This window comes from Pelobates fuscus, chromosome 2 (assembly GCF_036172605.1).
Source record: "Pelobates fuscus isolate aPelFus1 chromosome 2, aPelFus1.pri, whole genome shotgun sequence".
In the NCBI taxonomy this organism is placed as follows: domain Eukaryota; kingdom Metazoa; phylum Chordata; class Amphibia; order Anura; family Pelobatidae; genus Pelobates; species Pelobates fuscus.
In genome coordinates this window covers 111,824,998-111,837,279 of record NC_086318.1, presented here as the reverse complement: position 1 = coordinate 111,837,279, position 12,282 = coordinate 111,824,998, and the positions used below count along the sequence as shown (strand labels likewise).

At 42.1% G+C, this 12,282-nt stretch overlaps 1 protein-coding gene across 1 annotated transcript in view; it reads right to left on the bottom strand.

Annotated features, from left to right (window-relative positions):
- Positions 1-10,504: 10,504 nt before the first annotated feature.
- LEKR1 (leucine, glutamate and lysine rich 1) overlaps positions 10,505-12,282 on the bottom strand; it is a 93,782-nt gene continuing 92,004 nt past the window's right edge. Inside the window, exon 11 of the mRNA XM_063441686.1 lies at positions 10,505-10,975. Coding sequence (XP_063297756.1) covers positions 10,553-10,975 — 423 coding nt within the window. The 3' untranslated portion in view covers positions 10,505-10,552. The remainder of the gene's footprint in view (positions 10,976-12,282) is intronic.

The window sequence follows — 12,282 nt, the reverse complement described above, 5'->3', positions numbered from 1 at the left end:
CAGCACAGCTTAGGTTTGCAAAGTTGCATCTGAACAATTCTGAAGACTTCTACTCAACTCAGTGAAAGACTGCATTTTCCACCCTGCAGTGAAACACCTACCACTCGCAGGTACTGACTGAAGCTGGAAGATACTCCACCTCCTGTATTCCTGGATTGCCAACATTCTCATGTATTACTATAGATTTGTAACCATTTTACCTGCAGTCAGGACCGGTGCTAGGATTTTTAGTTACACAGGCGAAGATGCATTTTGGTGCCCCCCACCCTCGTTTAAAATAAGGTTCATACAAACACAGATAGAGAAAGTGTGTCAGACACCTCATACACATATGAGGGTGAGTGACAAACAATGGTCAGTTCGGTGGTTCCAGTTCCACCATATAGGGCTTGTACCCAGGTTAAAGTATTAAACAAAAAAGATAGATAGTGTAGAGGCTCACCGAAGTGAGGCTCATAAGCTGGTTTTGGATACAATAAATACTGAATAGTTTAGCATATATATATAAATGACTCAACCAGACGCACTGGATAGTATCTATATTATCCTGATGTGTAACTCCAGATACCGGGCATGGATTCTAATAAAAATACTTTATAATGTTCTTAAGCAGAACAGAAATTCTAACCCACGTACACCCACATTCTACAGTCTACCCAAAATACATAAAAAACAGCAAGAATTGACGGGTAGACCGATAGTGTCAGGAAACAACAACCTGACACAGAATGTGAGTGTATACCTTGACCATATCCTACGCCCTATGGTAGCAAAGCTCCCTTCATACTTAAGGGATACTAAACAGACCCTAGCACATCTCAACACTCTGCATGTGCCTCAAGACTCAATACTCTGCAGCCTCGACGTGGAGGCACTCTATAGTTCCATCCCCCATGAAATAGGGCTTAAAAATGTCCAGTACTTCCTACAACAAAGAGGACAACATTTACATCACCATAGTGAATTTGTCATCGAATTATTACAATTCGTACTTACCCATAACTTCTTCCTATTTAACGACACATACTATCACCAGGTGCAGGGCACGGCGATGGGGACGTCTTGCGCGCCCTCATACGCCAACCTGCACCTGGGATGGTGGGAAGAGAAGGTGGTATTCTCAACAAATTTGAGTACATTCACCCGATATATTCTCTCTTGGAAGAGATATATCGACGATATTATGGTGGTATGGAGAGGTACTATAGAAGAGTTCAATCAATTTGTACAGACACTTAATGACAATACTCTGAATCTGAAATTTACGTCTGAAATGGGTACTCCGGGTCTCAATTTCTTAGATCTAACAATCACCCCCAATACAAGGGGTGGAATAAAAACTGACCTGTTCAGAAAAAGTACAGCAACAAATAGTCTGTTGAACTGGGGAAGCTTCCATCCAATTCCCCTTAAACGGGGGATACCCACAGGACAATATCTGCGCCTTAGGCGCAATTGCTCCGATGTACAGGATTTTAAAATCCGGGCTAGGGAATTGCGATCTATGTTTAGAGCAAAGGGGTACCCAAACAAGTGTTTGAAAAGGGCTTACCATAGAGCCCTCTTAACGGATCGAGAAGATCTGATAAAAGATGCAATACCTTCTCAGAACCAATATATCAAAAACAAAAATATTTCTAATTCCAAACACTTAAGCGTCATTGCCACCTACGACGCGGGATGGGAGCAAGTGAAAACCATCCTAAACAGGTATTGGCCTCTACTTAAACAGGACGACCATCTAAAAGATATTCTCCCCCCAAATGCTTCGCTTATAGCACGTAGAGGCAAGAATATTAGAGACCATCTTGTACATAGCCACTTCAAACAGGCCAAAAAGACCAATACTCACTGGCTCTCTAACAAACTCCAAGGGACTTATAAGTGTGGCCGTTGCAAGGCCTGCAACTTCATTTGCAAGGATTCCAAAAGCTTCCATAACAGTTCTCAGTTGGAAACTTTCTATCCAAACTCCTTCTTTAACTGTAACTCCAAAGGCTTGGTATACCTGATAAAATGCCAATGTAATAAATTATACGTTGGAAAGACCTTCAGGCCCTTTAAAAGAAGGATTCTGGAACACATTAATTCCATTAAAACGAAGAGACATATTGAGACCTCAGTCTCTAGACATGTGAAGAATTTTCACCAGGGTGACTACAAAGCACTCCAATTTCTTGGGATTGAATTGGTCAAATTGGACCAAAGGAAGGGAAACCTTGACAAGCTCCTTAGGAGAAGGGAGTGTTTTTGGATCTACCGCCTGAGCACTCTATCACCGAGGGGGCTTAATGAAGGATTTTCCTACTCTCCGTTCATTAGTGATCTCTGATTTTCTAATACCATCTATACAATATATACGATCTCTACTGAGAACCTTTTTATAACAATTTTTAATAATTCTTATTAATGACTTTTCTGAATTCCTTATATGCTCACGACTTCACTCTAATACTTAAATTAATTTAATTTATTTACAGACCTCATATATTTCCAAGATGGACTAATACCCTCACTTTTGCTCTCCAACCACTTTTCACCCTCTTCCTGACATTCGATTGTCGAGAAACTGTTCCGCAGTAAGTGTGTCTCCTTGACATCAGAACGAATATTTCATATATTAATTGTAAATACGAGACATACCCACGGCTGTAACTCGGACATCACGTATGATAAGCCCCACTTTCCCTCTCCCATAACAGGCAATGGGCCCCAGGGGGGATAACTTGATGAATCATAGAGCCCTCTAATTATAGAACTAAAAGGGTCATCTATACAATTTTATCCCTCTACCTGGGACTTACAATATGTTAAACTTCATCTGGGAAAGAAGATTATAAAGGGTTAAGAGTTGGAGACTTTCATCAATATTCATAACTTTCTATATAATGCTGCCCTCACTGTCTGAAAGATAGCCTCTTAGTGACAATTTCACCTTGGGACTTCTCTAAACATGTAGTTGGCACTTATACCCAAGTTGCATTATACACCATTTAGGCATTACACCTTTCTTTAAATGGCTCAATTGGATATGACCATGACCGAGAACTGACTAACTATATAAGTAGTCAGTTCTCGACGAGTCGCCCTGAGCTGTCACTCAAGACTCATTCTCCGCCCAATATATCCTCCTCTATACTCAGAATGGACGGAGGCTCGGAGGGGATGAACTAGTCTCCGCTTTCTTGGCGCTCCTCCCCCCCCCACCTCCGGATTCGTCCTTCTAAACACACGTGGGGCGGGAGATTTACAGAGCTGCCATGTATACAGAGCGACCATTGGGGGAAACCTACTCAGCTTCCCCCGCCCAAGCCAGGCCCCCCACACTCACCTGCCGAAAGACCAGGTAATCTCGGGGCTTTTGCTCCTTTTGGCGGCAAATAGAGGGTATAAAAGATGTCCTCCCGGACGAGGTACTGTTAGCCCCTGACGAAGGTGCATTAGAACGCACCGAAACGCGCGTCGGGTCCTTTTATTTTATTTATTATTTTGTTCACTTAGCACTATGGGAACACTAGGTGTTTAATCAACTTTATTTGGGTCACCTAAGTTTTTTGTCCAGACAGCCCCGTTTATACTAAGAATTGGGACGCCATAATCATTTGGAGTAGTTATGTCTTTGCCCCTTTGGAGCTCCTAGGGCTAGCATAGAACACCCTTGAAGGTGTTTCCTTAGGAGTCATAGGGATACATTTCATTGCTCCTTTGTTTTTACCTTCCTACTATGGTTGGTACAGTTTGATGCCAAACAGGTTTAACTACTTAAGGTCACTGGTACAGTACCATCTCTGCTTCTTTCCGCTTTCAGGGAAAGTATAGAACACCCTTGAAGGTGTTTTGTTAAGGAGTTGCAGGATAACTGTTATTTCAACCACCTCATAGTGGTACTTCTCAGATTTACCAGTGATTAGCCTCATACACTTAGGGGGCGTCCTATCTAGCAATCTAGGACTATGCCTCCACGGGCATCTTTCACAGTATACTAATCTGATTTTGGGTGATTCTCTAGTATGTTCATTGTGTTAAGAATCCACTACTATAATTGTCATAGCCTGTGCATTCCAATTCCAAATATATCGTATCTTTCCCTGTTGGTACTCCCCAGTGGCATTATGTGTTCTTATGAATTTCTGTTCTGCTTAAGAACATTATAAAGTATTTTTATTAGAATCCATGCCCGGTATCTGGAGTTACACATCAGGATAATATAGATACTATCCAGTGCATCTGGTTGAGTCATTTATATATATATGCTAAACTATTCAGTATTTATTGTATCCAAAACCAGCTTATGAGCCTCACTTCGGTGAGCCTCTACACTATCTATCATACAAACACAGAAATAATCATACAGAGACATACAGACACAGACAGAGACATACATGCATACAGAGACATGCAGGCATACAGGGAGTGCAGAATTATTAGGCAAGTTGTATTTTTGAGGATTAATTTTATTATTGAACAACAACCATGTTCTCAATGAACCCAAAAAACTCATTAATATCAAAGCTGAATATTTTTGGAAGTAGTTTTTAGTTTGTTTTTAGTTATAGCTATTTTAGGGGGATATCTGTGTGTGCAGGTGACTATTACTGTGCATAATTATTAGGCAACTTAACAAAAAACAAATATATACCCATTTCAATTATTTATTTTTACCAGTGAAACCAATATAACATCTCAACATTCACAAATATACATTTCTGACATTCAAAAACATAACAAAAACCAATCAGTGACCAATATAGCCACCTTTCTTTGCAAGGACACTCAAAAGCCTGCCATCCATGGATTCTGTCAGTGTTTTGATCTGTTCACCATCAACATTGCGTGCAGCAGCAACCACAGCCTCCCAGACACTGTTCAGAGAGGTGTACTGTTTTCCCTCCTTGTAAATCTCACATTTGATGATGGACCACAGGTTCTCAATGGGGTTCAGATCAGGTGAACAAGGAGGCCATGTCATTAGATTTTCTTCTTTTATACCCTTTGTTGCCAGCCACGCTGTGGAGTACTTGGACGCGTGTGATGGAGCATTGTCCTGCATGAAAATCATGTTTTTCTTGAAGGATGCAGACTTCTTCCTGTACCACTGCTTGAAGAAGGTGTCTTCCAGAAACTGGGAGTTGAGCTTGACTCCATCCTCAACCCGAAAAGGCCCCACAAGCTCATCTTTGATGATACCAGCCCAAACCAGTACTCCACCTCCACCTTGCTGGCGTCTGAGTCGGACTGGAGCTCTCTGCCCTTTACCAATCCATCCATCTGGCCCATCAAGACTCACTCTCATTTCATCAGTCCATAAAACCTTAGAAAAATCAGTCTTGAGATATTTCTTGGCCCAGTCTTGACGTTTCAGCTTGTGTGTCTTGTTCAGTGGTGGTCGTCTTTCAGCCTTTCTTACCTTGGCCATGTCTCTGAGTATTGCACACCTTGTGCTTTTGGGCACTCCAGTGATGTTGCAGCTCTGAAATATGGCCAAACTGGTGGCAAGTGGCATCTTGGCAGCTACACGCTTGACTTTTCTCAGTTCATGGGCAGTTATTTTGCGCCTTGGTTTCTCCACACGCTTCTTGCGACCCTGTTGACTATTTTGAATGAAACGCTTGATTGTTCGATGATCACGCTTCAGAAGCTTTGCAATTTTAAGAGTGCTGCATCCCTCTGCAAGATATCTCACTATTTTTGACTTTTCTGAGCCTGTCAAGTCCTTCTTTTGACCCATTTTGCCAAAGAAAAGGAAGTTGCCTAATAATTATGCACACCTGATATAGGGTGTTGATGTCATTAGACCACACCCCTTCTCATTACAGAGATGCACATCACCTAATATGCTTAATTGGTAGTAGGCTTTCGAGCCTATACAGCTTGGAGTAAGACAACATGCATAAAGAGGATGATGTGGTCAAAATACTCATTTGCCTAATAATTCTGCACACAGTGTATAAAGACATACATACAGAGGCATACCGTCATACAGACACATACATACATACATACATAGACATACAGAAACATACATACAGAGACATCCAGGCATACAAAGACATACACGTATACAGAGACATACACGCATACAGACACATTCATATATACAGGTATACAGAGACATACAGGCATACAGACACATACGTACAAAGACATACAGACACATACATTTGTACATACAGAGACATACAGGCACATACATTTTGTACAGAGACATACAGGCATACAGAAACATACATACAAAGACATACAGGCATACAGAGACCTACATACAACATACATACATACAGAGACATACACAATTACATACTTACATCAGTTCAATCTTGTCCCCTGGATGCATGCTGTCTGGCTCCTTGGAGTCCTGTCCTGCAGCGCTGTGTGGTACACAGGGAGCAGGGATATGATGTCATTCATATCCTTGCCCCCTCCACACAGCCTGCGGCAGACACCAGGGTAGGTGCAGTGGCGTACACGACCCATGGGGCCCCAGTGCGCAAATTGATCCGTGCCCGCAACACATGGCGGCGGGCACCTGGTCACAGGGGTTGCAGGGCTGTGACCCCTGCGACCGCGGTATGTACGCCAGTGCATGCAGATGCACACACACTTAAAGGACCACTACAGACACCCAGATCACATCAGCTCAATGAAGTGGTCTGGGTGTCAGGTCCCTCTAGTTTTAACCCTGCAGCTGAAAACATAGCAGTTTCAAAGAAACTGCTATGTTTCACCGAGGGTTAATCCAGCCTCTAGTGGATGTCTCACTGACAGCCGCTAGAGGAGCTTCCACTATTCTAAAACACTGAACGTCCATAGGAAAGCATTGAGTCGGTTTGAATGCGTGCGCGGCAAGAGCATTCGGAGCTGAGAGGCGGAGGGATCCCCAGCGCCAAGGGAGTCCAGCGCTAGAGAAAGGTAAGTGCTGAAGACACACACACACTCTCACGAACAGATGCATACACACCAGCTAACAGACACACATTTACTGACAGACACATTCAGCGACAGACATACATACACACTCACTTACAAAACATACACCCTCACTGACAAACACACACTCACTAACAGACATCAAACAGACTCGCTAATACACACACAAACACACTCAGTAAGAGACACACAGTAACACACTCACTGACACACTAGCAGACACACACACTGACACTCACTAGCAGACACACACACTGACACTCACTAGCAGACACACTCACTGAAACTCACTAGCAGACACACTCACACACACACTAACACTCACACTAACACATGTTTTTTTTTTTTATTTAATCCCTCAGCCTCCTTACCTTTTTGGAGTGCTGAAGGGATTCCCTGGGGTCCAGTGGTGCTGCTGGGCTCCTGGGCGGGCGGGCACACGTGCGCGAGGGAGCACTCTCCCATGTGTGCTTCCTCTTCAGCTCCCTCGCGCACCGCGTAGGGATGCCGGCTTAGGGATGTAGGGATGCACCGCGTAGGGATGTAGGGACTTCATCTTCCGGCTCCGGTATCAGTATGCGGCGCGCGAGGGAGCTGAAGAGGGAGCACACATGGGAGAGTGCTCCCTCGTGCGCCCGCAGAACCGGGCGCTCGGCCACGCTACAATAGGTCGTCGGTTGGAAGGGAGCGCAGTGCGCTTCCCTCCTTCCGGTCAGCCTGATTTTGCGCCCCCAGGGCCGGTGCGCCCTAAGGCAGTCGCCTGGGCCGCCTTATGGTAGCGCCGGCCCTGCCTGTAGTTTGTAATATTCTGTGCATGCAGTATGTACTATAGTCATTTAATGTTTCTGACCAATATTTCATGTAGACAGTTATTAATATTTTGGGTGATAGAATTTGGTTTCTAAACTTTTCAATAGTATATAACACATGGATGCTCTACCCCCCCCCCCCCCACTCTCCTTTTCTCCTCCCATATAACTGTTCAATCCCATTCTCTGTTCTTCAGGCCTCACTTAACTCAGTAAAAGACCGACAGCCACTAGAGGCACTTACGCGATTCTCAGTGTGGAAATCACAGTGAGAAGACGCTGGGCGTCCATAGGACAGCATTGAGTACTGTTTTTCTATGGGCGGTTTTAATGCACGTGCGGCTCTTGCGGGGGGAGCGAGTGTAAGACACACAGGAAGGCAGAGGAAGGGGTGAAAGAAGCACAGAAGGGCTGGTAGGGGAGACAAAGAGAAACAGAGGGGCTCAGGAGAGAGACACACAGAGTCGCTTGTGAGGGAGACAAACAGAGACCTGGAGGGAAAACAGACACCAAGAAAGTGGGAAGAGTAAGACACAAAGGGGCTTGGGGGAGTAAGACAGACAAAGGGGTTGGGAGGATGTAGGAGACATACAAAGAGGGGAGATAAGAGACACACAAGGGGTTTGTAAAAGATACACTAAAGGGGAGTGTAAGACACAAAATTTAAAGAAAAAAATATACAAAAATAAAATTAACAAAATAAATATAATAAAAATAAAGAGCTGCTCCCCTCTCAGTCCCTATCCTATCCCATCCCACAAACCCTCTCTTTCACACTACACACATACAGTTACATAGCTGAAAAGAGACTTGTGTCCAGTGGCGTACATGGATGGGCTTTGTAGGCATACTCACAGTAGGGCCCTGGGGGCCCAAACCGTGATCTGTGAAAGGGGCCCAAAAAATGGAGCTGCTTCCTGTTCGTTGTTTTTGTGAGCACTGCCTCCAGAGAGCCTATTTTAACACCAGACCAGTGAAGCCAGACTGCAGCCTGAGCCCATCATCATCCTCTTGTCCTCATCTGGTGGTAAGTAGGCAATCCAGTATATTATTAGTGGCACTAATCCCTAATTTACCTCACATTAAAGGGACACTATAGTGACCAGAACCATCTACAGCTTAATGTAGTGGTTCTGTTGTCTATAGCCTGTCCCTGCAGGCTTTTAAATGTAAACACACTGCCTTTTCAGAGAAAAGACACTGTGTGCAGCGCTGGCATTGGCTCACATGGCAGATCATATGGGTGAGGCATTGTGATGGTGCGGGGAGGGGGTGGCAAATTTTTGTATGTCTAGGGCGTCAAAAAGCTTTGCACCAGCCCTGTATATCAGCCCCAATAAAAAAAAAAGAAAATAAATACTTGCACACTATCCCAAATCCCTACGCACATTTAAATAACTGGAGTTTTTTTTTTTGTATCACTCTAATAGCATTGGAGTGATACTTAAAAATACCCCTCCATATTTAAATATGCATAGGGATTTGGGCAAGTGCCCAAGTAATGTGTTTCTTTGATTTTTATATAATCTCATACCACAATGTGGAATGAACTATGGGAAAAATAAACTTAAAAAAAAAAAAAAAAAAGTAAAAATTGCATAGCATAATAAAGAATGCATAAAGCCAGGCCCATGTCTCAGGAGAAGCAATCTCTGCCAAGCCTTTAGAACAATCGACACTCAATTTTGTTTGTAAGAGAGAAACAATAAAACAATTTTATATATTTTTTTCATTACCTTGGGGGTAATTTCTAAAGAAAATCTCACATAAACACAATGTTCCTTCGGATATAATTTGTGTGTGGTCTACCACCAAAACAAACTAACCATGCACTGCGTCAAGTACCCTTTGCAAATTTACAGGTGTTTATTTATTTTTATTTTTTTTCAAACTAATTCAGAACAAGTCTGGAAAAAGTAAATATATATATATACACATATACATATATTAGTGTGATCCCTGATCAGCACCTACACTGTCTGACAGGCATCAACAATGCCAGTACTGCTAGGTTTCTGTATGTGTTCCGTATGGAACACAGTTACCATAAGACTGGCTTAAGGCATCATAGAAGCATTTCTCTAGTGACAGGGTTCAATTACTAAAGCTGTGGGGGACACAAAGGGACCTGTTAATGAAGTGGTGCAGCATTGTATTCCAGGTTGAAATACTACTTGGAACTATTACTACTGACATAAAAGATGAGTTTAGCATTACCTTTAATTAGATGGTGCATCAGTGTTGGCAAATAAATGGTAGTTGGCACATTTACTCTACTCATGCCCTAACGGAAAAAAATAAAATAAAAAATTCACAGGCTTTGTTGCTTTGTTTTTCTGCTCAGTAGTATGCCCATCTCAAACCGTCTTGATCTCTTTTCACCAATTTATCTTTGACAAACTCTGCAGGAGAGCTATCCAATGCATCCCCAACGCTTGCGTTTAAAACAAATTTCTTCATTTCCATCATAACCATGAAAAACATAAAAAGAAGGAACAGACAGCTAGAGGTAGAGGTGCAAGTGGGTTCAGAAAAGCTCTAGAAGTTGGTAATTCAAAACCTACTAAATCAAGGAAAAAAATGAACAAGGGGGAATTATATAAGAAAAAATAGCCCCTGCATTTATTTTTAAAATTGTATTTAAAATACATTAAATTGCACAAGAGATGTCCAGTTAATAAAATCCATAAGTAAATTCCCTAAAGGGTCCAAGCTGGATTCTGTGCACACTGTGAAAAAGAGTTCGGACAACACAGATATGGCTGCTCTTTCCAGAGTTATAAAATTACAATATAATATAATGCATATGTATAATGTCATTGTTGAGTAGATTGGCTTCTGAGAACTGCAGTTAATTTTGGCTTTGCATCAGTGAGTGAAAACGCCCTTTCTTTTGCTGGATACGGTGATGGCAATGAAGGCAAGCTGCTACTACTGCTCTGTCTATGCTTGTTTGAAACCAAGCTGTTACCCGATGCAAAGGTTCCTGGGAGGCTCACTAGTCTACCCTTATTGGATGACAGACTCTGAAGATGTTTATGGTCCATATTACTTGTCCTTTGAGTTAGTTTAGGCCTTTCTGTAGTAAATGATCTTTGTGATGATGATGATGATGATGATAGAAAGCTTCCATTAGCTTGCTTTAGTTCCAGCAGTTGTTCTCGAGCCTGGGTCAAAGCCTCGGTCAGCTCAAAGCGTTCTTCGCATTCCAAGCGTACTGTTTCTTTAAGGAACAAATTCTAAAAGCAGAAACATTTTATCCCTTATTTTTAGTGTAATGCATGCTTTGCTCGACTGCCATGAAACACAACTTGGCATGTGTACATATACATTATATTCTCTTCCTCGTTATCCTTGTTACTTTACTTCCTGCTTTCTACTGCGAAACCCCCTCAAAGATATAGTATAACATTTAAGTTTGGGACGTTATGATTAAAATCCTCACATCAAACACAAAAAGTAAATCCCTAACAAATTTAAATAGCATATTTAGTCCCTGCATTTAACAAATGTGTTTGCGAGGTAAGGCAAATAAAATTACACATCTCTTCATCCTGCAATTGGACACCTCCATCTTAGCTTCCTGCAAACATTGTTTTAATGCTCTGTCCTTTCCTCCTGGCAATCAGCATAGAGACAGCATAAAGAGAGGAGGGGAAATCAAACAATAATGTGTGCCCTGAACGGGACTGAGTCATTTGCTGAATCTTTAATATAAATTTAAAAGAAAATGGAGTATCTCATTAAATTAAAAATATATCCTTAGAAAACCTATTTAAAAAAAAAAATTAAAAAAATTGAAACACAGCAGAAGGTGGTAATACTGCAGAGGTAAATTGCTGTGGCAATGTGCGTGTGCATTAAAGGAAAACTGTCTGTATTATGGAAATTACATTTATTATAGCCCCTGTGTGTACAATTTTGTAATGCACACATGTACGTGCATCTTCTGGCTACCATCTGGCTACCATTGCTCTATGGGGAAGCCATCTATAAGTCCGCTTTGGTCGGAAGCATGGCTTTTCCAAATTATATTGTGCAGCTAATCCTCTTTCACAAATCCTGCCATTGTGCAAATGTAAAGTATCGCAAAAATGTGCTTTGGGGTGGTCTTAAACCTTCCATTTGTGCACTGTTTTGGCAGATAAGTGGTACAATTGACCAAAGAGGGCTAAATATGGCTGCTCCATAGCATAGAGGTATCTGGGTCCGGCAGAACAACCTGACTATTTTGTGACGTTAGATTCTATTGGTGGAGGATGAGAAGCGGGAATACCAATAACTAGTGCGGTCTATGGTATTTGTGTAGCAAGCATTTTGTGGACCGGAGAGCATCATGCCTTTGTTATATAGAGCTTTTTTTCAGCATGATGAATTTGTCATTAATACACTACGGCTTTTACCAAATGCATTTCCAGATTGATTTGAATTCGAGTTTTCTGAGCAGGAACGCAATAATGCTGTGGGTTCAAAATTTGCCAAACAGGGTCTGCATAAAAAAAAAAAATAAACACTGGCAGAGCACGTGGGGTCAGTACACCTGAGA